The following is a 23239-nucleotide window of genomic DNA, read 5'->3' on the forward strand; positions in this document are numbered from 1 at the left end:
CAAGTTGCTCCCGAGGACCCAGGGGGACGCAGGGGTGCGGTGGGTGAGAGCCTGGGCCTCAGCCGCAGCCAGACCTAAGCTCCGATCCCGCCTCTTCCATCGGCTTGGACCTGTGCCCTTTGCCAGTTTCCTTCATCTCCCTGACCCTCAGCGTCCTCATCTGTAAAGTAGGGTTGTGATGGCATCCACTCCAGGAGCTTGTTAGGGCCGTTGATGAAACTGGTGTTTCTAAAAGCACCGTCACCGTGCCTGTCGCTTCATAGGTGCTCCAGATGCTATGCTCTGTGCATATCATTTGCTGACGATCGTAAGTCGGTTGTCCCTTTCCAGGGGGAAGTTCAGGTCTGGGAGGAGAATGGGGACGAGAGTGTGTTTTGTAATGTCCCAGAGTCGGGAGACCAAGCTGGGCTGTTTGGGGACTAAGGAGGGAGGGGTCAAGAAGCAGGTGCGGCTGGGCAGGGCCGGCGAAGGCAGGTTCTGGGAGTGCCTGTCCCGGAGCTGAGGCTCACCTCTGCCCAGGGGCCAGGGCTCTGCTGGACCAGTGACCCTGTCTGAGGCAAGCCCGGAGCAGAGGCTTTCTGGGATTCTGGCCAGGGCCCAACAAGAAAGAGAGGCGTGCGGCTGGCGTCTGAGGTTGGGTCCAAGACCGTTGGGTCCTCCTTGCAGTAATTTTCCAACTTGTGTTTATATCTCCTTGGAACTTCCCTAATCCCTGGGCCAGGAGGGAAATTTGATGTCATGATTTGGATGGAAATGGGGGTGATTTCTGGAGGGAGGCGGACAGAACAAAGAGGTGGAGGGGTTTCCATGGTGCTGGATGCTACAGGCTAAAAAAAGAAAAGAAAAAAAGGGAAAAAAAAAAAAAGGCTTCCTGGTCATGGGTCTGGGGACGGGGACCGGAGGACAGTGCCCGTTAGCTGCGGGGCACGGGGCCTGGACCCATCTGGAGTTGGACTCACTCCTGGCCTACGGAAGGGCAGAAAGGATCACGAGTTTCTGTTTGGGGAAATCACTTAATTTTCTCCTGATGATAAACGTCAGACAACGCTTAGAAAAAAGTTTAGCAGAAACGCTACGAGCTATTAACAGTGGTGGCCCTGGGGAAGGGCATGAGCTTGGGGGCGTGGGGAGCAAAAGATTGGGGGGGGGAAGTAGATTCTTGCGTATTGTTGGAGTTGTTTGACCCAGGTGAGTCCTCGTCGAGGACTGTTGCCCTGGGGTCATGATTAATGTTGAAGTATAAAGTCACCTGATTAATAATAAGCATGTTTTCATTTTGTGGTGGCGTTTCATATACTCATTGCAAAAATTTTGGCAAACAGAGATGTGGAGAAGAGAGTCAAGGTGGCCCGTAATCTCCCCACAGAGTGGGCTCTTTGGGGGTCGGGAAATGGTTGCCCAAGTTCAGGTGCAAGAGGTCCAGGAGGAGGGCGAGGGAGGGGAGGGTCTCCAAGGCGCGGGGCTCCTGTGGCTGGAACTTGATTTGCAGCCCCTCAGAGGTGGGCTTCCCAGGAGGTGTCGCCTCAGGAGCAGGCCAGTTGCCCCCGCCCCCCTGCACGGCCAGGCACAGCGGGGCTCCCGTGACCCCGTGCAGGGGCGTGAGGCGCGGCGGTAGCTTCCTCCTGCCAAAGGCTGCTCCCTCTGCCTCATCCCTAACCCCTCTTCAGGGCCGGATCCTTCCAAGCTCAGGTTGGCCCTAGAGCCCTGGAGATGAGTCAGCCCCAGGTTCACGAGGGCGAGGCCGGGAGAAAGGGAACCTCCCAGCCAGGGGAGGGGGGCAGGCGGCGGGATCAGTCCTCTGGAGGGGCACGTGGGGTTCAGCCACCGGGCATGGCTGACCGGTCACCTCCCTGCAGATGCGCCCCAGCTGATGGAGCTGCCCCGGGATGTCACTGTGGAGCTGGGGAGGAGTGCCCTCCTGGCGTGCCGGGCCATGGGCCGCCCGCCCCCGCTCGTCACCTGGCGCCGTGGAGATGGCCAGCCGCTGGGGCCCAGGCGGGGTGGCAGGACGGGGCAGCCTGATTCGGGAGTGCTGTTCTTTGAAAGTAAGAGACAGGGGCCGGGGGGAGGATGGGCGGGGGAGACAGGATGGCTTCTGACACGCCGAGTGCCTCCCCAGGCCGGGTGGCTCGGAGCAGAACGTTGATGCCTGGCATTGGCCACGGGTGAGGCCGACGCGGGCTCGTGTCCTGGCTGGCTGCCTCTGACCAAGTCGCCCTGCTGCTCTGAGCCCCCCACAGCCATGACAACGACAAAACCTACCGCCTGGGTTTAATAACGGGCCGGCCTGAGGGCTTGTCGCGCGGGTCGGATCCCGGGCACTGGGTTGACCACGAATGCCCTCCCAAGGCCTGGCTGCCTCCCCCCAGCCCTCCTCCCTCACCCCTGCAGGGCCGGGCTGTGCCGTGGGCTGCCTGCACCTGGGGGGCCGGAGCGGTGGCGGGTCCCGGCAGTCAGGCCGGCCTCTTTCCGTCCCTCAGGTGTGGCCCCCGAAGACCAGGCCCTGTATCTCTGTGAAGCTCAAAATGTGTTTGGGAAGGTCCGGGCAGAGGCCCGGCTCGTCGTGACCGGACACGGTTCGCTGGTGGATCTGGGGGCGGGGGGGAGGGTTTGGTGGGGAGGCCGGGCACCCCCAGGGAGGCCCCCTCACTATGGCGGCCCATCTTTTGGGACGGGTGTGGCCGTGCCAGGCTCTCCAAGAGCAGATCTGGATCCCTGCTTCCTGGGTAACGTGCCCCGGGAAGTGTGCCCTTTGACCCTCGAGGATCCCCTATCCACTGGTTCCCTGGGGAGGAGCGGGGGGCAGTGGGGTCTCTGTCCCCGCGACGGCCACCCGCGGGAATCTAATGTGACCCATACCGTCTCCCCTCCCCACAGCCCCACCACAGATCGCAAGCAGCGCCTCCACTGTCCGGGTGCTGGAGAGGCAGCCGGTGTCCCTGCCCTGCATCATCCTGGCGGGGAGGCCCCTCCCGGAGCGACGCTGGCTCAAGGCCGGGCTGCCGGTGAGCGAGCTCTCTGGGTGCAGGCACCCGCAGTGGTGCCTGGGGGCGGAGGGGACTGTCACATTCCTCCCTCTGCCTCCACTTTGCTACTTGCTTGATTTGGAACGTGCTCTTCCTTGCTCCCTCTCTTGCCTGCCTCTTTCCAGAAACTTCTCTGGTAAATGTGCTGATAGCATCCGTCACCCTCCCAAGTCCTGCCAAGGTTTCTGTGGCTGCTGGTCCCCACCCCCCGAGAGCCGCAGGAGAATCTTACGCTCCATTAGTGCTGAGGCTGGGGGGCAGGAATTTAGGGGGCACAGAGACAGTGCTTTCTGCCTCCCATTCTGACCGGATGTGCAGTTCAACATCCGCCCTGACTACGTAGCTGGGTACGTGATAGCTGCTTTATCCACTCATATGGATTCGGTTTTCTTTATTTTATTTTTTCTATTTCTCCTCTCGTGGCCACTCCTTTTCTTTTTAACAGTTTTTAAAAAAATTTTTTTTACATGTTTATTTATTTTTGAGAGAGAGAGAGAGAGAGAGAGAGAGAGCAAGCAGAGGAGGAACGGAGAGGGAGACACAGAATCCGAAGCAGCTCCAGGCTCTGAGCTGTCAGCACAGAGCCCGACGCGGGGCTCGAACTCAGGAACAGCGAGATCATGACCTGAGCTGAAGTCAGATGCTTAGCCCACTGAGCCACCCAGGCGCCCCTGGCCACTCCTTCTTTACCCCTCCCCTTTCCTCAATTCCCGGGCCCTGTCCTCAGACATATTGGGGACCTTGTGCCCTTGAGGGAGGCTTCCTGAGTAGAATCTGATGCTCGGGTTGCAGAAAGAGGGCCCTGGGCCTTGTCGATGCCAGGCCAGCGAGCGGCTGGAGATGTGGGGTCTGTTTCAGCTCCGTGGCCACACAGGAAGGGCGCGTGCCCGGAGGGCTGCCCAGTGCCACAAGCAGAAACCCCCTCAAGCTTGCTCGGCCCAAGGGGGCCTGGTACCAAGAGGGCACAGGGGCAGCTCCTAGAGCCGAGTCCCATGTGTGCAGCCAGGCTCACGGGACAGGGACAAGGATGCCGAAAGTGGGCTGAGTGAGGCCTGGTGGTGGAAAGGTTTTAAAAGGACCCCTCACCAAAGAAAGACTGGTTAGACATCTTTATGAAGGTCGCCCCGGGCGCCCTTCTGGAGCAGCTCTCCCTGGTCCCCATGGGGACAGATCTGGGCAGCCACCAGGAGCCACTGTCTCTGCTTCTTTCCCTGGGACCACGTCTGATGTGGCCACACCTCTGTTCTGCTCCTGTGGCTCTGTTCTCTCCCTGCAGGAATTTGTCCCTACTCTCTGTCCCTACCTTGGAGCCCCAGCCCCTACTCAGTAAAGGCTCTGGCCCCAGCCCTGTACTCTTGGGAGAGGCTCCCCCCGGCCCACTGGTCCGGCTGGTCATGGGAGAGTGGGGTCCGAGGTGTGCCCGGGGTCAAGGTCACCTAGCCCCGAGGGTCTGCGGGGGTGGAGGAATCTCAGGGAAGGGGAGAGAGTTCTCCAAACCCCCGACCCCTCGGTCCGGCTTGCTCCCCACTGGCCTGGTGGGCAGTGTGGTTTCCAGAGCGTTCTCTCTCTCAGCGGGCGCCGCGTGGGGCTGCGGTTCAAGCTGGGGCTTCCTCACCCTCCCCAGCTCCCACCTGGCAGCCGGCATTCGGTCCGAGCAGATGGCAGCCTCCACCTGGACCGGGCGCTGCAGGAGGACGCGGGGAGGTACAGCTGTGTGCTCACCAACACGGCTGGCTCTCAGCACAGGGATGTGGAGTTGGTTGTCCAGGGTGAGTCCTGGGGTGCAGGGTAGGGGTGAGGGATGTGACGGGGTGGGGAGGACGCATGAGGAGAACTTGATCTGCAACACCTGTGTTTAAAAAATCGGGGCGCCTGGGTGGCTCAGTCGGTTGAGTGTCTGACTTTGGCCCACGATCTCACGGTTTGTGGGTTCGGGTCCCGCATCGGGCTCGGTGCTGACCGCTCGGAGCCTGGAGCCCGCTTCGGATTCTGTGTCTCCCTCTCGCTCTCTGCCCCTCCCCCACTCCGTCTCTCCATCTCCCCAGAATAAACAAACATCAAAAAAAGTTATTTTAAAAAAATGCACAAATAGGGGCGCCCGGGTGGCTTGGTTGAGCGTCTGACTCTCGATTTTGGCTCGTGATCTCGCAGTCTGTGGGACTGAGCCCCGCGTCGGGCTCCGTGGTGATGGCCAGACCCTGCTTGGGATTCTCTCCCCCTCTCGGTCTGCCCCTCCCCGACATGTGAGCTTACACACTGTATATGTCATGAGTTACATGTGACATAAATTGTATATAGCTTTGTGTACATTGTATGTAAGTAACTTGTACGTTATATATAAATTCTTTATAGGTCTATATTTGTATCCATCTATCTATGGATTCTTTATATACACATACACAGAAATGTTTAAAAATGAGACCGGGACCACAGCGTATTAGTGTCTTGCAACCTGGGTGTTTGTTTTGACGATAGATTATGATCTTATGATCGTATCCTGCGAATAAATAGAGGGCTCAGTTGAAGACGATGTGTCCTCTGTTTGGATGAGCCGTGAGCAGCTCACCTGCCCCCTCACGTCCGCCTTCTCACCAGCCCGAACACCCTGGGGGGGGACGGTTTGCGCTCTACCTTTGCCCACACGCCCCATCCCTTCCTTAGGATAAACCCATTAATGTAGAATTGAGTTTTGACTGACAGAGACTGCCCATTTTTAGGGCTTTTAGTGTATTTTACCCAATTAACGCTGCCACGCACAGTGCTGGAGAGTCCCTGTTCCCTTTACCCACCCATCCAGGTGCCACCGTTCCTTTTTTTTTTTTAATGTTTGCTTATTTTTGAGAGAGAGAGAGAGAGAGAGAGCGTGCTCGAGAGAGAGTGGGGGAGGGGTAGAGAGAGATGGGGAGACAGAGGATCCGAGCCGGTGCTGACAGCAGATGTGGGGCCCCCGAACTTATGAACCGTGAGATCATGACCCGAGCCCAAGTCAGACGCTCAACCGACTGAGCCCCCCCCCAGGCGCCCCACGACCCTTCCTTGGAACCTAAGACGAGAGGCTTAAACTAAGTTTGGCTACATTTTGTCATTTACCAAGTATGTTAATAATAATCCTCCTTTTTTTTTTTTTCCTCCCATTTGTTTTATAAAACCCCCCAAGAGTGAGCGGGAAGAACACACTGTTCCCATTTTCTAGAGGAAAACCAAAGTTCAGAAGGAGGCAGGGTCTAGAGCGCTGTCTTGCCTCCACGTCACCCCAACGAGTAGTAGTGATCAAAGCCTGGGCGTGTGCCCCGGGCCACACCTCTGCCAGGTTCTGTGTGGGTTCCGCTGAATTTTCATAACTACCCGAGACGTGGGGTTTAAAAGACTCCCCGTTCTGACGTTACGCCGAGGCCCGGAGAGGCGAGTAACTCCGCAGGATCTCAGGCGCCTCGTCCGTCCGTGGGGCTGGTGCTGGACGCGACCAAGCTCGTCCTCTTGGCTCCCTTCATTTCCAATTCAACAGTAGTAATCGCCTGGCGGGCTTGGGCCACCTGGGAGGATCTAGAAGGGCATTTTCCTCCCTAACGGGTGGGTCTCAGTGTTACTGGCAGAGCCCTTGGCTTCTGGCTTCCCCTCCCAGGCTTGTCCAAGCCCGGTCTCTCCCCACCCCTGCACATCTGGACGGCGCCCAGAATGGATTTGGCACTTGTTTCCAGTTCACTGTGTTCTGTGAATACTATTTTCTGCCATTTCTCATCTGTCCATCCCTGGAGAGTGGGCAGGCAGGGAATTGGGGTTAATGAGCTGTTTTGCTGATGAAGGAATCTGGGTACCAAAAGATTAAGTGGTTTACCCAAAGTCCCCGAGCAAAGAAAGGGCACAGCTGGCCCCGGGCACAGGCGGCCCTCTGTCCGGGGCGTGAATTCATAAAGGTGGTGGCCGTCGCACCATGCCCCTTGTGTCCTTTTGTGGAAATAGTTTTTTTGTTCGTTTCTTAAATTCTGATAAAATATACATAAAACTTACCATTTTAACCATGTCAAAGCCTCCAGTTTAAGCATGTTCGTAGGGCGGCCATCACTACTGTCTGTCCCCAGAATTTTTTCATCATCTCAACGTGAAGCCCTCTGCCCCACTGAACACCAGCTCCCCATTTCCCTCTTGCCCAGCCCCTGGCAACCACCATTCTGCCCTGTGGCTCAGAAATCGCCTGTTCTAGAGACGTCGTGTAAGTGGAATCACACAGCATTTGTTCTTCTGTGTCTGGTTAATTGCATTTCGCGTAATGTTTTCAGGGTCCATCCGTGTTATAGTATGTATCACACTCTGACTCCTTTTTATTTATTTATTTTTAATTTTTTATGTTGTTTGTTTTTTATTTCGGAGCGAGGGAGCGGGGGCAGAGGGTGGGAGAGAAAATCCCAAGCAGGCTCCACACTCAGCCTGGAGCCCGATGTGGGGCTCGATCCCATGATCCTGGGATCATGACCTGAGCCAAAATCGAGAGTCAGACGCTCAACCAACTGAGCCACCCAGGAGTCCCAGACTTTTACTCCTTTTTAAAGATTTTTTTTTTTAATGTTTATTTTTGAGAGACAGAGCACGCAAGTGAGGGAGGGGCAGAGAGAGAGAGAGAGAGAGAATCCAAAGCAGGCTCTGGGCTGCCAGCGCCAAGCCCAATGTGGTGCTCAAACCCACCAACTGTGAGATCATGACCTGAACTGAAGTCGGATGTCCAACCAGCTGAGCCACCCAGGCGCCCCTACTGATGAATAATATTTTCTACGTACACCCCACATTTTGTTTTTCTGTCCTCCAGTTGATAGATATTTGGATTGTTTTCAATTTAAAAAATTGGTTTGTTTTGGAAAGTGCCCCCTAGAATCCAGCCCGTGGCCACCCACCATGTCACCAATGAAGGGGTTCCAGCCTCCCTCCCCTGCATGGCCTCGGGGGTCCCCACCCCTGCCATCACCTGGACCAAGGTAGGAGGAGCCTCTTATGGTAAGGGTACCCAGAGGGGTGGGCCCAGTGCATCATGGGGTGGGGGGATTATGCAAATCGCCATGCGGTGTGGGCTTTGCTGACGTCACCCCCAACTCTCCTGCAGGAAACCAATGCCCTGGCCTCCACGGGTCCCCACTACAACGTGAGCAAGGATGGCACCCTGGTCATCGCCCGGCCATCTGCCCGGGATGCAGGAGCCTATGTCTGCACGGCCACCAACGCTGTGGGCTTCTCCAGCCAGGAGATGCGGCTTTCTGTCAACAGTGAGTGGTGGCCACCCCCTGTCCTGGGAGAGGGGCTTGGCAGGCATGGAGGTAGGGGCATGGACGAGCTGACCTTACCTGGACCTTCCTTGTCCCCTGCCTCGAAATTCTTCCCATCTGAAGGGCACATGGACCAAAGCTGCCCTCCTCCAGCTCACTGTCCTCAGCAGTGTGCACATGCTCTAAGAGTGGGTCCAGTTCAGCCCTCTGTGAGCGGAGGGTGGGAAGCCATCACGTTAACAAGCCTCGGAAAAACACAGGCCCTACACTGGACCCCTGCCACCTGGGCAGCCCCCTTGCCCGCCACTGTCCCTGAGTCTGTGCCCCAGACCCTCTGGCCTCCATTCAGTTTCTTAAATGGGCCTTCCTGCCTCAGGACCTTTGAACGAACAGTTCCTTCTTTGGATTCCCCTTCCCCCTCCTGGGCCAGCTGACTTCTCCCATTGGTCAGGTATCTGCTCTCTGACTCCTCAGACTGAGTCAAGTCGCTTTGCTGTAGACTCTCTGGAATGTCCCCTTTGTAACTATGATTAGATAGTTAATTGTGTGTTGAGTTGTTCGGTAGCAGTGTTCCCTGTGGCCCCTAATGCCGGGAGGACGGGGGCAGGCTCTGTCTCCTTTGCTGCTCCTTCCCCAAATCCACACAGAGCTGGGCACTCAGGAACCACCTGGAATGAAGGACCAAATGCACAGCCAAGTTTTTCTAGACATACTCTTACAACCAGTATTTTTATACCACAAAAAAAAAATTTTTTTTAGGGGGAGATTTTCTCTCTAAATGAATGTATAAGGGAATGCGTGAGGTCTTATGTGAGACAGAGAGAGACAGATCATGAGCAGGGGAGGGGCAGAGAGAGAGGGAGACACAGAATCTGAAACAGGCTCCAGGCTCCGAGCCGTCAGCACAGAGCCCGACGCGGGGCTTGAACTCACAAACCGTGAGATGGTGACCCGAACCACAGTCAGACGCTTAACAGACTGAGCCACCCGGGCGCCCCATCTAGCTTAATTATTATTGCTGAGACATGTCCTGGTATATCAGTGTATGAGCAGCTGGCTAGAAATGTAGGGGGGCATAAGGGAGGAGGGGGACGGGGTAAGCTCTGTCATTAGGAGCCTTGAACTTGATACGAGAAAGAGGTGATGTGCACGGATTGGTATAAACCCCCGATCGGAGTTTGAGAAGGCCAGAGGGACGTTGTGCATCATCCGGTGGTTGATATCCTGAGAATGACCGGGGTGACCCCTGGGGGAGAAGGGGGGACAGAGAAGACGAGGACAGAACCTGCCGGAATGTCCCCGGGGAAGGGACAGCCGGGGGAGGAGAAGCTAGCTAGAGGGGAGTAGACATTGGGGCAGGAGTGAGCATGTCAGGGTCATCAAAGCAAGCCGAGCTTCCAGAGGGAGGGTGCTGGTGGAGAGGTGGAGGCCGGGACTGGGGGGGCCATGGGGTCTGGGGCCTCCCCCACACCCCCACTCTCTCCTTAGGGCCGAGCCCACCCACTTTCTGCACCCCTGTCCGTCTCACAGTCCCCGTGTGCTTCCGCCCACAGCTAAGCCCAGGATCCGTGGGAATGGGTCACGTGATGCAGATGAGCCTCTGAGAGTCACGGCCAAGGCTGGAGATGAGGTGACCCTGGACTGCGAGGCCCAGGGCTCCCCACCCCCACTCGTCACCTGGACCAAGGACCTCCACCCTGTGCCCTCCGTCACCGACAGGTAACCCGATCCGATGCCCTTGGTCCTGGAGATGGGCGGAGCTTGGGGTTTGAGGAAACTGGCCTCGAGGTGGCCAGCGGCCCGGCCAGTGTCTGGGACCCTGTGGACTCTCCCAGGGTCGGGCGCGGATTCGACTTCACACGTAGCACTTTTGTCCACGGGCCCCCTGAAGCCTGTCAGGGGACCCCTGAGAGAGAGAGCACAGGTGGCCAGGGTGAGACCCTTCGGAAGTTCACGTGCCCGGAGCCTCGTGCACCGGCCGCTGGGTGCTACGTGCGGAATCTCCTTTCAAATCTGTGCGGCAGCCCTTGTTGTCCGAGCTGACTGAGGCTCAGCGAGGGGGGGGTGGGGGTGGACTGCTTGTGGTCACCCAGCTAGGAAAGAGCCACCCCCCAGTTGGACGGCGCCCCAACGTTGTCACGTGCAACGTCCCCGTCTGCTCCTCAGACCAGATGTCTGGTGGCCGGGCTCTCTGACTCAGCTTCTCTCCCACCATCAGGGATGCCGGGATTGGGCACAGAGGGAGGCTGTACCCCCCCCCCCCCCCACCCCAGGCAGGGCTGTGGGAGACGGTGGTTCCAGACAAGAAGGGTCTCGAGACTCCCGGGGCTCTTGACTTTTGAGCCCAGGGCGGGGGAGGCTCCGGCCAGTGACATCAGTCCTGGCAAGGTCTTTGAGAAGTTCCAGACCCAGAAGGTCTCACCGCAACCCCCCCCCCCACCCCCCTAACACCCACACGTGTGTCTGTGCATCTCAGAACATCTGTTGGGTGAGCCCTTCCAAACCGTGGAGCCCGCACCCCTGAAGGCGGCCGGGGTCCCGGGCCTGGGCAGGGTCTGCAGTGCCCCCACCCCCACGCCCTGTCGGTGTCCCCGCAGCTGCATGTGTCCTGGGAACCGGGGGTGGGAGGCCGGGGGAGCCTACCGCTCTCCCCACAAAGCCTGGTGTTAACTCCTGTGCGGAGGCGACGGCCGGCCGGGTGCTTGTTTCTTTATGGCTCGTTACGGAGACGAGGAAACACACAGCACTCACTTGTTCGCCCTTCCTTGTCGTGATGTGTTAATAGATCAACCGGGAGCCGTAAATTGTGGGAGCTGCTTGTGGAATCCGGAGTCCTGTTCTGTTCCCCTCCGCTTCTTGCTGGCGTTCTCCAGAGATTTACGAGATTCTGGGAGTTTATCTCAGTTAGGAGTTTATCTAAGGTGGGGGGGGGCGGGGCCGGGCGAGGAGCTTAGACCCCGGAGTTCGTCCCACCTGGCGGGGATCATCCCACCCGGCTGGGGGTCCCAGCTGCTGTCGTGTGGCCTCAGGTGGCTGCCGGCTCCCCCCGGCCTGTTTTTCACCTGCACGGCGGATGTTGGTTAAATAGTGCTCACTACTTCGTGCGATGCAGCGAGGGATGCGCAGTGTTTAGCAGATGCACGGGCAGGGGAGGGGAAGAGAGAAAGAAAGGGTGAAGCCCCAGCAGGCCCCACGCGCAGCGAGGAGCCGGACGCGGGGCTTGATCCCGCGAACGGGGAGATCATGACCTGAGCCAAAATCGCGATGCAGATGCTTAACCGGCTGAGCCCCCCGGGCGCCCCGCATTCTCACCTACTGTTTAAAATATATAAGCTTTATCGAGATACGATTCACACGCAGGACAGTTCGGGTTTGGGGATATTCGGGAGGGTGCGGCCATACCACAGCCACGTTTAGGACAATGCCATCACCCCGCCCCTAAACCCCACACTCGTTGGCAGCTGCCTCCATTCCTGCCCCTTCCCCCCTCCGGCCCATGTCAACCCCTCATCTGCTTTCTGTTTTGGGACTTAACCTATTCTGGACGTTTCGTAGAAGTGGGATCGTGTGATATGTGGCTTTGGGGGTCTGGTTCCTTGCACTCGACACGTTTTTGAGGCCCATCCATGTTGCAGCACGGAGCAGGGCTTCGTTCTCTTTTGTGGCTGAATGATGCTCCTTTGTGTGGAAAGACCGCCTTCTGTCTGTCCATCCGCCTGTTGATGGACGTTTCTGTTGTTGCCCTTGCCGGCCAGGGGGAGTGACCTCGGCAAGTTCGATTGCATTGCAGCTTCGTCCGCAGGCTCTCTGGGTCCCCCTGGCTCTTTGGGCCTCCCTGCGGCTCCCACAACCTCCCCCCCGCAGAACTGAGCTTTGCTCGCAGACGCACAGCTGCCCTTAGTCATACGACCATCCTCCGGCCAGAAAATGGAGATTTAAAAACCCCCTGGAAACAGGCACCGAGCGAGCCGAGCGTGGCAGTGCTGGGCGGGGAGGGAGCTGCTGTCTGTCCGCTCCTTCTCCCTCCTCCCCTCCCCTCTTCCTTCTGTCCTCAAGGATGAAAGCCAGCATTTGCTCTGTGGTTGCCCTGGGCCCGTCTTTCCTGACCCTGGGTGACGCGGGCCAGGGGCTCTCGGCCTTGGCTGTGGTTAGGGTCGCCAGCAGAGCTCCAATGCTGGTGTTTCCTCAAAGTTTCCTGGTAGCTCCGTGGGGGGGGGGGGGTCCTCACGATGTGGGTGAGTCTCAGAGGCCCCCTCCATTTCTCTGTGGTCAGGGTGGCCCCCCTGGAGGTGGCTGCATGGAGCGTCACCATACCCAGTGCACTGAGGAGGAGACACAGAACATGAGGTGTGGAAAACTGGGATCCTGACCTTCTGAGTCCCAGGGCTGGGTCCTGACACACACACACACACATAGGGACACACACACACATAGGGACACACACACAGACAAGTCTACAAACGTAGACGCATTTACATCAGGCTTCTGGGCCAACGTTAGGCAGGCCGCTGCTCTCTCTGCGGGGTCTAGAGAATATTCCGGGCTCCTCTGTGCTCTGAGTCAGTACGTCCTAACAGAAAGAAAACGGTACGAGCTCGAATGGCACTGAACTCTAAATCACTCACCTGTGTCCACAACCCTGTCCAAGTTGTTCATGTAGGTGCTTTTCTAGAATTAAACTTAGTGCACCTTCTGTTATGCCTTTATCATTGACATTCCCCCCCCCCGCCCCCATTTACCCATTTTCTTGATTCATCCTGGCCCTTATCACTTGCTTTTCGTTTAAAGGGCAAAAGAACATTCCAGGGCGCTCAGCTCTCATGGTTGCTAAGCTGTTCCTCTGTTTGGGGCCATAGGCTCCATTGCCAGCTTTCAGCGGTAATAAATGGGCTGTTGGGACATCATCCCACAAACGCTTCTCTTTATCTTCTGGGTCATTTCCTTGGGGTATAGTCCCCAAAGCAAACAACCGAGTCCTGGGGTGGGAATGGTCATCGGGTGCTTCTTACCCTGTGAGGCCTGCTGTTTGTGAAAAGACCATCCGGCTCGTGATTCAGAACTGCAGTCGGCAGGATTCGCGAGCCATCTCGCGTGCCCAGCCCCGCGCCGCAGCGGCGGCAGAGAGAAAAGGCTCTCGGAGAGAGACGGGGCTCTGGCTGTGCGTGACATCACGTGGCAAGAGACCTGGGATCCCATCCCAGCCTTGTCCCCACCTCGTTGAGTGAACGTGAGCGAGACCCTTCCCCGCTCTGGGCCTCAGTCTTCCCGTCTGAGAAATGAAAGGGCCGGGCGGAGAGCTCACGGCAGACGATGGTGGCCAGACGGCTCCTAGTGGCTCTGGTCCCATGATTCAGCCCCAGGATGCTGGGGCGAGGCCGTGTTGCGAGGCAACAGTGTTTGTTTGTGGTTCTGATGTGTAGCTGGGACAGCTGTGAGTGCTCTTGGCTCGGGCTCCAGCTTTCCAGCTCCGGGGGCAGCGGGCCAGGGTCCCCCACCGGGCCGATCCAGACGCATCTGGGGGAGGAGGGGGGCAAGCCGGCGGGGAGGGGACAGTGAGTGGATGGAGCATCCCCGGGATGCTGCGGGACGGTTGGCGCGCCCACCCGCCTCTCTGGGCCCACTTGGCCCCGAGTGGAGAAGCGGGCTGCCAGCGGGGTTCTGGTGCTCCTGGAGAAAAGCTGCCTCCTCACTGGGAGCCGGTGGCGTGGTGGCGACGCCCCGGTGCCCTCCTGTGGGGTCTTTACCTTGGTGGATCGTCACCGTTTGTGCCGCTCCCTGGCCTGGCAAGGGGTCTTATTAGCTTATGGCCAGCAGCTCTCATTCTGGAGAACAGTGAGGGGAAGTAAGTTTCAGAACCGAACATTCTAGAGCACCGTGGCGGCTGGCAGCACGGGCGCAGCGTCCAAAGTCAAGTCCGCGTTCCGCCCGAAACGGGGGCAGCAGGATGGGCACCACGGGACCCGGCCAGAGGGGCTGAGTGTAGACAAGCCACCCAGACTCTGAGCAGCCTGGAGATGAGAGTATTTTCTCTGCCCCTGCGGCAGCCGGCGCACCCGGAACCCCGCGGCTCTTTGTCGAATGAATGAATGAATGAATGAATGAGCGAGCAGCTGGCTGAGCTGGGCTCCATGCAACTCAGAGCAGAGCAAGAGTCAGGGAGGGCTTCCTGGAGGGGCTGGAGCATGTGCTGCCTTGAAGGGGGTCTGGAGGGCAGGAGGGTGTGCCCTTGAGACCATGGGGGGACACAGTGTGAGCAGAGGTGGGAAAGGGTGTGCACGCGCGTGTGTGTGTATATGTGTGTGTGTGTGTGTGTGTGTGTGTGTACATCTGAGATTTGCCATCACATTTTTATCGAGCACCTACTGTGGGCCAGGGGCTGTGTTAAGGGCTGGGGACAGGGCAGGAACCCGGCCCCTCCCCTTCTAGAAGCGTCAACCTTGACAGGTGATCACAGGTGTGATGGCTGCCGTAATGGCTCCAGGGTCGGGTCACCGGAGGCAGGGCATCTCCCGGGGCAGGAGGGGCGGCTTCCCTGAACCATGTGTGAACCTCGCAGCTGCAGCCATCTGTGAAGGCTCGAGCCCGATGCGTGTCATAAACAGGAAATTCCCGGGGCGCCTGGGTGGCTCAGTCGGTTGAGCGGCCGACTTCGGCTCAGGTCATGATCTCGCGGTCCGTGAGTTCGAGCCCCGCGTCGGGCTCTGTGCTGACAGCTCAGAGCCTGGAGCCTGTTTCGGATTCTGTGTCTCCCTCTCTCTCTGACCCTCTCCTGCTCGTGCTCTGTCTCTCAGAAATAAATGTTAAAAAAAAAAAAATTAAAAAAACAAAACAGGAAATTCCCTGGTTCTCATCTCAGTGCCTCGGGCAGCCGTCTGGCTGTTCCGGCCACGGCCACGCCGGAGGGGCCCCCACTGATCACACCACATGCACGCAGCGGCAGTGTTCGCCCCGCCTCCTCCCACCTCTCCCCGGCCCCCACCCCCAGGCGGCAGCCCCCAGACCTGCAGAGCGCCTGAGGAAGGGGAGGGAGAGCTGGGTCCCAAGCCAGTGTGGTGGAGAGGGCTGCGACAGGGAGGGGAAAGGACAGGCAGCCGTGGGAGTTCACGGGCTGCACCTACCAGACTTGGGGCATCGAGGCAGGAGGCCTTCCTGGAGGAGGTGATGTCTAAGTACTGAAGGTCGAGCAGGTATAACCTGGGTGAACAGGAGGTGGAGGGGTGCCCCAGGTAGGAAGAGCGGCACGGGCAAAGGGATGAGAGTGAGACGAAGCCGGTCCTTCGAGGAGGAACGGTGGTCCGTCAGAGGTTGGGGCGGGGGTGTGGTCCGTGTAAGGTCCACACAGGCCAGGAGGCTATGCTTGGATTTTGCGGGGCAACCGCAGAGGGCTTGAGGGAAAGCAGTGATATGGCCATTCTGTCAGTGACAGCAGACACAGGCTCCACGGGGCAGGTAATGGGGTCCTTTGGCCTCTGCTAGGCCTCAGCTTGTCCATCTGTAAAATGGATTCTCCCTTCATTCCGTTTTTCCTTTGTGGTAAACTAACAGCGTTCCCTTTCTGAGAAATGACCTGGGGCTGGTCATAGGAAAGAGAAGATGCCTGCTTTCATCGGGGGGAATTTTCCCCTTCTGGAAATTTCTTTCATTATTATGATTACTAATTATTTGAAGCTTATTCATTTTGAGACAGAGAATGGGTCACGCAAGTGGGGGAGGAGCAGAGAGAGAGAAAGAGAGAGCATCCCAAGCAGGCTCCACGCTGTCAGCGCAGAGCCCGACGCGGGGCTCGAACTCACGAACCCCGAGATCGTGCCCTGAGCCGAAATCGAGAGTCGGACGCTTCATTGACTGAGCCACCCAGGCGGCCCTGATTATTTTTCTCCCAGAAGCTCCCAGTTCCTATCCTTTAAAGGTCTTGCTGAGGGAGAGAGAGCGAGCGAGGGGTTCTATGGTCTCTGAAGTTTTCAAAACTAGAAGGCAGCTTCTGAATAAAAGAATCCGCAGCTGCCTCTTCAAATGGGAAGCAATTGGGGTTCAGAGACATTGACTGCCTGCCTCAGGTTGCACAGCACGTCTGTAGCAGAAGCAAATGTCGGATCCCGAGCTCCGGTTCCCAGCCCACACCTCTTGCCGCTGACCCACGCCGTCCCCATGTTCTCCGCTGAGGTTTGCAGTGAGGTCCTGGGAGGGAGGGAACCGTGTAGACGGAGTGTATATATATGTTCCAGCCTCAAACTGGACCTGGCCCTTGGTTGGTGGATGTCAATATCATTTAATTAAAAAGTATATAAAAACCTGTGGATGCGAAAAGTCAGGGAAGCGATGCCACACGGGGGAGACGTGTACCCGTCGCTGGGACGAATCAGGATCTGCGCGGTGTTTTTCCTCCTCTTTGAGAGATCAAGTGACCAGCTCAGGGCAGCCCCGCTGATCGGAGGAGAGTCGCAAGGAGACCCCAGACACTAGCGGGTCGTGCTAACAACAGGGCTATTTACTGAGCACTTACTACGTCCCAGGCACGTGAGCTTGGCGTGCGCCGTGTCACTTCATGCTTGCCACCTCCTGTGACTCCAGATGAGGACCCCGAGTCCCCTGGAGGTGGAGTCCTTGGCCCACGGTGGCAGACGGTGGTTCACGCGGGCTCACTCAAAGCCCTGCTCCCGTCTGCTCTTTCGTGATGCTTCTCAGGGTGGGGACACTTCCTCGTGTCCCTGGACAGTGTGCCCAAGGGCTGGTCCCCTGACCTATGTCAGAGCCACCTAGGACCTTGGTGAAACCCCAGTTCCTGCCCCTCACCATCAGAGCCCCAGGTGGGGCTGGGAATCTGCGTGTTTCACACGAAGCCTGGAGATTCTGATGAGAAGCCCTGCCCTGCAAGGTGTGAGTGAGGCGTCTGTGCCCATGATGGCTGATGGTGTGTGAGCCCTGGCCCAGGACTCCTGGTCCTGTTCAGGCAGGACCCATAGAGCAGTGTGCAGAAAGGTCTGGTGGTGGAAGGAAAGAAGGAAGGGAGGAAGGAGGGAGGGAAGAAGGGAGGGAGGAAGGAAGGAAGGAAAGAAAGGGAGGGAGGGAGGAGAGGAGAGAAGAGGGGAGAGGAGAGGAGAGGAGAGGAGAGGAGAGGAGAGGAGAGGAGAGGAGAGGAGAGAAAAAGAAAGAATATCTAAATATTTAAATGTCCTCCGCAGGGGAACAGATTCATGAATTGTGGTACCATCACGCGAGGGACTACTATGCAGTGGTGAAAAATGAACGAATTAGATCTACGCACATACACGTGAAGCCATTCATATGAATGTTTTTATTTTATTTATTTTATTTTACTTTTTAAAAGTGTATTTTTTTTTGAGAGAGAAACAGAACGAGGTGGGGAGGGGCTGAGAGAAAGGGAGAGAGAGACTCCCGAGCAGGCTCTGCCCTGTCAGCACGGAGCCCGGAGCCCGATGTGGGGCTCAAAGTCAGGAACTGTGAGATCATGACCGGAGCCGAGACCGAGAGTCGGACACTAGCTGACTGAGCCCCCCAGGCGCCCCCGTATGATATTGTCTCCAGTTTCCAGAACGAGACAAGTGAGGCACAGAGAGGTTAAATGACCAGGCCAACCTCACACAGCAAGCATGTGGCCCAACAGGGTTGGATCCCAGTGGTCCAGCCCGGTGCTGGGGCTCTGAGGCCATCACCCGGTGTCACTAACTGTCCTCAGAGAGCTTGGCACCAAGTGCCTGCTGGATGCTTCGGAGGAGGGGGTACTGGGCAGGGGGATTATTACCCCATCTTACAGATGGGAAGACAGAGGCCCAGCAGGGCAAAACTAGTAGCCCGAGGTCGCACAGGCAGCCCACTGCCAGCAATGAGGACCCGTCTGAGAAGCACATGCCCAGCACTTTGCTTGCAGCTGCCTGGGAGATGGGGATCATTGTCACCTCCATTTTGCAGAGGAGGAAACCGACACTCAGCAGAAAGGGGAGTGGGGACCCCAGCACTGTTGGACTCTAGAGCCCAGCTGTTATACTAGGAGCACAGGCTGGCGGCTGGCCTTTGGGGTCCCCCAACCCCGTGCTGGCCGCTTGCAGTTGGGGCCAGCTGGGGCCAGTGGCCGCAGCTGCCCTCCCCGATTTATGGGGACAGGGGCTTCACGGAGCCAGCACATATGGGCCGGTGACATCATGTCTGCTGGGGCCCCTTGGGGTCCAGCCCAGCTGCAGGAGCCTGGCTGGGGGTCCCAGATCCCTCTGGGAGTGGGGCCAGGTGGCTTTAGCAAGGTGGGCCAGATTGGGGACGGCAATGACGACGGGCCTGCACAGCTTCCTCCCGAGGGCCCGGCACAGGGCTGGACGACAGAATTACCAAAATGCACTGGATTCAGAGTCTGGCTGGCCCTGGCACTTAGCCTCAGAGGGCCTCTGGGCTGGCAGCTTCTCCTCAGAAGCCGTGGGGAGGGTGTATGACCGGCCTCGTCCCCCGCCTCAGGGCAGGGCATGCAGAAGAGACAGAGTTAATTGGTGACCATGTGCCTGGCCCCGGGCTGAGCCCACACGGAATCTGGCCATCTGCTGGGGGAGGCGGGTGCTCAAGTGGAGTCTTGAGGTCTTTCCGGCGGGGCTGGGATTGGTTGGGGTCTCACCAATGCCCCTCACTCCTGCAGGCATCGCCTCCTGCCGTCAGGCTCCCTGCGTGTGGCCCAGGCCCAGGTCGGTGACAGTGGCCTCTACAGATGCACAGCCAGCAACCCTGCTGGGTCCGCTTCTCAGCACTACATGCTCCGGGTGCAAGGTAGGGCCCGGGCTGGTGGCCGGGGTCTCGCCCACGGCCCCTCCCTTCCGTCCATCTTTCTTAGGCCTTCTCAGTGTCCTTCCCTGTTTGCAGACCAGGCCCTGTCGCCTCTTCGTGGGGCCCTCCAGTGCTTCCTCCCCTCCCCTCTGGGTCCTCCAGCCCTGTATCTCCTCAGTCCCTATCTCCCTTCCCCTGTACCCTCGGATGGGGCTCCCTGAGAACAGAGGGCAGGGCCCAGGGTGGGCCTAGGGTGGTAAGGGTCAGAGGGGAACCCATGAAGGGGTTCTGGTTCCCAACTTGGCTGGGGCCCCAGGGGTGGACATTCCCCTGGATGTCTCGGTCCCGTCCACAGAGGCCAGCCATGCTGTCGTTTCCCCAGAGAGGCAGGGAGCTTATTAGCTTCAAAAGCCCCAGGGGATTACCAACGCTAGGGGCCAACCGACTGTGGCCCGCGGGCCATGTCTGACCCATTTCCTGTTTTCACATGGCCCACCGGTGAAAAACGGTATCCGCTTTTTTAAACGATTGGGAAAAAAACCCAAACAACATTTTTTGTGATGCGTGAAAATTACAGGAGATTCCGATTTCAGTGTCCGCAAAACCAGCGTTCTTAGAACCTGAGACTCGTGTCCGTGTGGTCTCTGGCTTCTCTCAAGCCACAGGGGCGAGTTGAGTAGTTGAGAGAGAGGCCATCTGGCCCGCAAAGGCTGAAATATTTACTCTCTTGCCCTTTATGGAAAAAGAGACCCCGATCTAAGCTAGCACCCCATCTTACAGGTGGATAAGCTGAGGCTCAGAGAGGGAAGGGGTGAAAGGTTTGCTGTTGGCTTGCGTGAGCGTATGAGAGATAGGGCAGTGGCAGGGGGCGGGGGGGAGGGAGGGGGCTGGGTGGTGAGCAAGGCCCCAGAGTTAGGAGGACCGGATGTGAGTCCTGACTCTGTTACCACTGACGGGCTGTGTGACCTTGGCCAGCCGCTTGGCCTCTCTGAGCCTTGGTTTCCTCCTCCGTAAACCAGGGAACAAAGTCACGCCCATCCCATAGCTGTCAGAAGGGGAAGCGTCACAGTGGAACCTGCTGTTGTTTTCAGCAGGTGTGAGGGGCGGGCAAGGCACGGGCACCCTCGTGCTCCTGGACACCGAGGTCCTGGGGTGGCCCAGGGAAGCGGCCTGGATTCCTGCTCAGACAGACTCAGGGCTGGGGCTGGCTCCGGTTCCTCTCAGCTGAGGGATTGGGTGACTCTGGTCAATCACCTGACCCTTCTGAGCCTCAGCTTCTTCATCTGCGAAATGGGCTTGGTATCACCAGCCCGGAGGAAGGACCGGAGTGGGACAGAGGAGATGTAAACGTGGAAGGAATGATGGCCCCCATCTCCCCCCAGCCCAGGAAAGGGAGGGAGCAGGAGTAGGGGGATGGCGGGGAGAGTGGGTGAGGAGAAAGAAGCTGGGAGAAAGGAGGAGGAGAAAGAAGCGATTTGCGATGAGAGCACGTGCATTCAGGCGAAAGGCGGATTCGATTCACTTTGGGCGAATCACCTGGGGCGTCCTGCTGCCCTTTCCTGACAAAAGGAGGAATGGTCAGCCTTAGGCTGCGCCCTACAGTGATCCCTGCTGCTTGGCGATCCCCGGAAGTAAGGGCAGGTGGGTCTGGGCTCTGCGCCCCCCCACCTGGGGCCCCAGTGACTGGATCCCCCTCCCCGGGGCTCTTCAGTGCCCCCTCAGGTGCAGCCGGGCCCGCGGGTCCTGAAGGTGCTGGCAGGAGAGATTCTGGACCTGAACTGCGTGGCCGAGGGCAGCCCGGAGCCCCGGCTGAACTGGTCCAAGGACGGGGTGGCCCTGCGGGGCGGGAGCCCCGAGGGTTCCGTCCACTTCTCGGCCATCCAGGCCTCTGACGCGGGGCTGTACCGCTGCGAGGCCTCCAACAGCGCCGGCGTGGATGCCTGGGAGCTGGAGCTCAGGGTGCTGGGTGAGTCTCCCCTGAACCCCCCCAACTCACCGCTCCACATCCCCCCCACCCACAACAGTAGCCTGGGCTTCTGAGAGTCTTTTTTATTTTTAATGTTTATTTATTTTTAAAGAGAGAGAGAGAGAGACAGAGGATGAGCAGGGGAGGGGCAGAGAGAGAGGGAGACACAGAATCTGAAGCAGGTTCTGGGCTCCGAGCTGGCAGTGCAGAGCCCGATGCGGGACTCGAACTCACGGATGGACTGGGACTCGAACTCACGGATGGAGCTTCACTGACTGAGCCACCCAGGCGCCCCTGGGCCTCTGAGATTCTTAACCCCTTCCTTCCTCCCGGCCGCTAGCCCCTGAGGTGGTGGGAGCGTCCAGTGTGAGGGAGCCTTAGGTCAGCCTCGTGGGCACCCTCTCTGCTCCGGGGTGGCCAGAAGGTGCCACGGAGTCATGATCAAAGAGCAGGTGCCTGGGCCGAGACTCAGCTCCTTCCGCTTTCTGGCTGGACGACTGTAGGCCATTTACACTCTCTGACCCTCAGTTTTGTCCCTTGTAAAATGGGTCCGATAATAGCAAGGAGTCCGAGAGAATGTGTGAGAAGCATCCTGGTGCACGGGGAGGTCTGGTCTGGATCAGTGGTGCCGCATTTTTCACTATTACGAGCGTAAGACAAACCCGGAAAGCCGCTGCTGGAGGGGAGTGCGGGGCAGGACCCTGCCAAGCTTCGCCTCCCAAGCCCGTGGGGTCGCTCGTGGCCCTGGCGACCTCTCTGCGGGCCAGCCAGTGGGAGGTGGGGCTCGTGCCTGGCCGGGTTCTGGATGGGACGCCCTCTCCACCGGCCTGGGTGTAAGTGCGGCCACACTGCCTCTCCCCAGAGCCGCCGCACTGGGAGGCCGATGAGACCGGCGGCCTGCTGGAGAGAGTGGCAGGAGAGAATGCCAGCCTGCCGTGCCCTGCCAGAGGTGAGGCCGGGCCCCGGGGTGGGTTGGACTGGGAAACACTGTGGGCAATGCCCATGGGTTAGGGAGCGTTAGGGGGGTTCCTCACTCCCAGCCAGGCCACGCCAGACATGTTATCCTGCCGACGACCCTGTAGGATGGGTGTTAGCGTTAGCTCTCTTCTGTTAGGGGCAGTCTAGGCCCAGAGGGACTAAGCAACTTGTTAGGGGTCGCGCAGCCGGGAGGTGACCCACAAAGCGTGGTGTGGGCTGACCCCAGCCCCCTCTGCCTGGGAAATGCGGCAGCTGGGCTGAGGACGGCCCGAGGGTCCAAGGATTGGGGCTCAGTGCCCCGCCCCCACTCTTCAAGCCCGCCCCAGACTTTCTACCAGAGATGGACTCACGTGGCCCTAGGCAGACCACCCCTTGGGGTCAGCAGCATCCCGCAGGGCCAAGGTAGATCCCTCTGTGGTCAATTGCCCCGCGCTGACCCCTGCTTTGGCCCTTCCAGGCCAGGTACCTTCTTGGGGCAGTTTATACCTTCTTTCTGAGCCTCTGTTTCCTCGTCTGTACAGTGGGGTCATTCCAGGCCCTCCACGCGGGGCTGCTGTGAGGGCTCCGGGGGACAGCAGGAGTGTTAGGTCCCAGCACCGTGCCCGGCACATACAGGGGCTCAGGGCGATGTGTCGAACGAAGAGCCTCCCTTTCTGTCGGACCCGGTGGACCTCACTGCCTGCCCCAGCTGCCGCTTTTGGCTTCGGGCTCTTCTGTGGCGAGAGGGCCTGCCGTGTCCCCTGTGCGCGGGCGCTCTCCAGAAGGGTGGGTGTCTGGGTCTCAGGAGCAGGTGGCAGCTTACAGAAAGCCTGGCAGGAGACTGGAACCAGGGAGTTTGCTGGAACAGGCCTGACGGAGGGCCAGGTAGGAGGCAGGTGCTGGGTGGGAGCTCTGGGCACCTCAGGGGCTCCTTTCTGAGAACTGCCCCTCTGGAGGGGCCGACGCGCCGCCCTCAGCCAGAGCGCCACCTTGTGCCTGTCGCTGGTAACAGCAAGCAGCCGTCTGGCGGTCTGGGAGCGGGGAGGGGGATCCCTGGCCAGTCAGGGGCTTGTCCTCTGCACCAGGCTTCAGCGGAATCAGCATAACCCAAGCCCCCGCTGATAACCATGCCTGGCCTGCACCTGCCCGCAGGCTGCCCTTGGCCTTCTCCCTTTCAAGCAGGTGTTTGCTGCTGGGCAGTGCTGGGCACTGGCATTCACCAGCCACGTGGCCTTGGGGTCGGAGGGCTAAAGGAGAAAGTGCCCAGCCCGGCG

General features: G+C 58.7%; 1 protein-coding gene across 2 annotated transcripts in view; it reads left to right on the plus strand.

Moving 5' to 3' along the window:
• Window positions 1-23239, plus strand: part of HMCN2 (hemicentin 2) — a 143031-nt gene that overhangs the window by 48870 nt on the left and 70922 nt on the right. For both annotated transcript variants that reach the window (XM_078436359.2, XM_078436360.2), the window contains exons 16-25: window positions 1857-2045; window positions 2481-2576; window positions 2878-3005; window positions 4651-4795; window positions 7881-7993; window positions 8119-8278; window positions 9832-9997; window positions 18918-19045; window positions 20754-21008; window positions 21871-21957. In XM_078436359.2, the coding sequence (XP_078292485.2) occupies window positions 1857-2045; window positions 2481-2576; window positions 2878-3005; window positions 4651-4795; window positions 7881-7993; window positions 8119-8278; window positions 9832-9997; window positions 18918-19045; window positions 20754-21008; window positions 21871-21957 (1467 nt within the window). The remainder of the gene's footprint in view (window positions 1-1856; window positions 2046-2480; window positions 2577-2877; window positions 3006-4650; window positions 4796-7880; window positions 7994-8118; window positions 8279-9831; window positions 9998-18917; window positions 19046-20753; window positions 21009-21870; window positions 21958-23239) is intronic.

The sequence above is a fragment of the Panthera onca genome, chromosome D4 (genome assembly GCF_046562875.1).
Source record: "Panthera onca isolate mPanOnc1 chromosome D4, mPanOnc1 haplotype 2, whole genome shotgun sequence".
Classification (NCBI taxonomy): Eukaryota; Metazoa; Chordata; class Mammalia; order Carnivora; family Felidae; genus Panthera; species Panthera onca.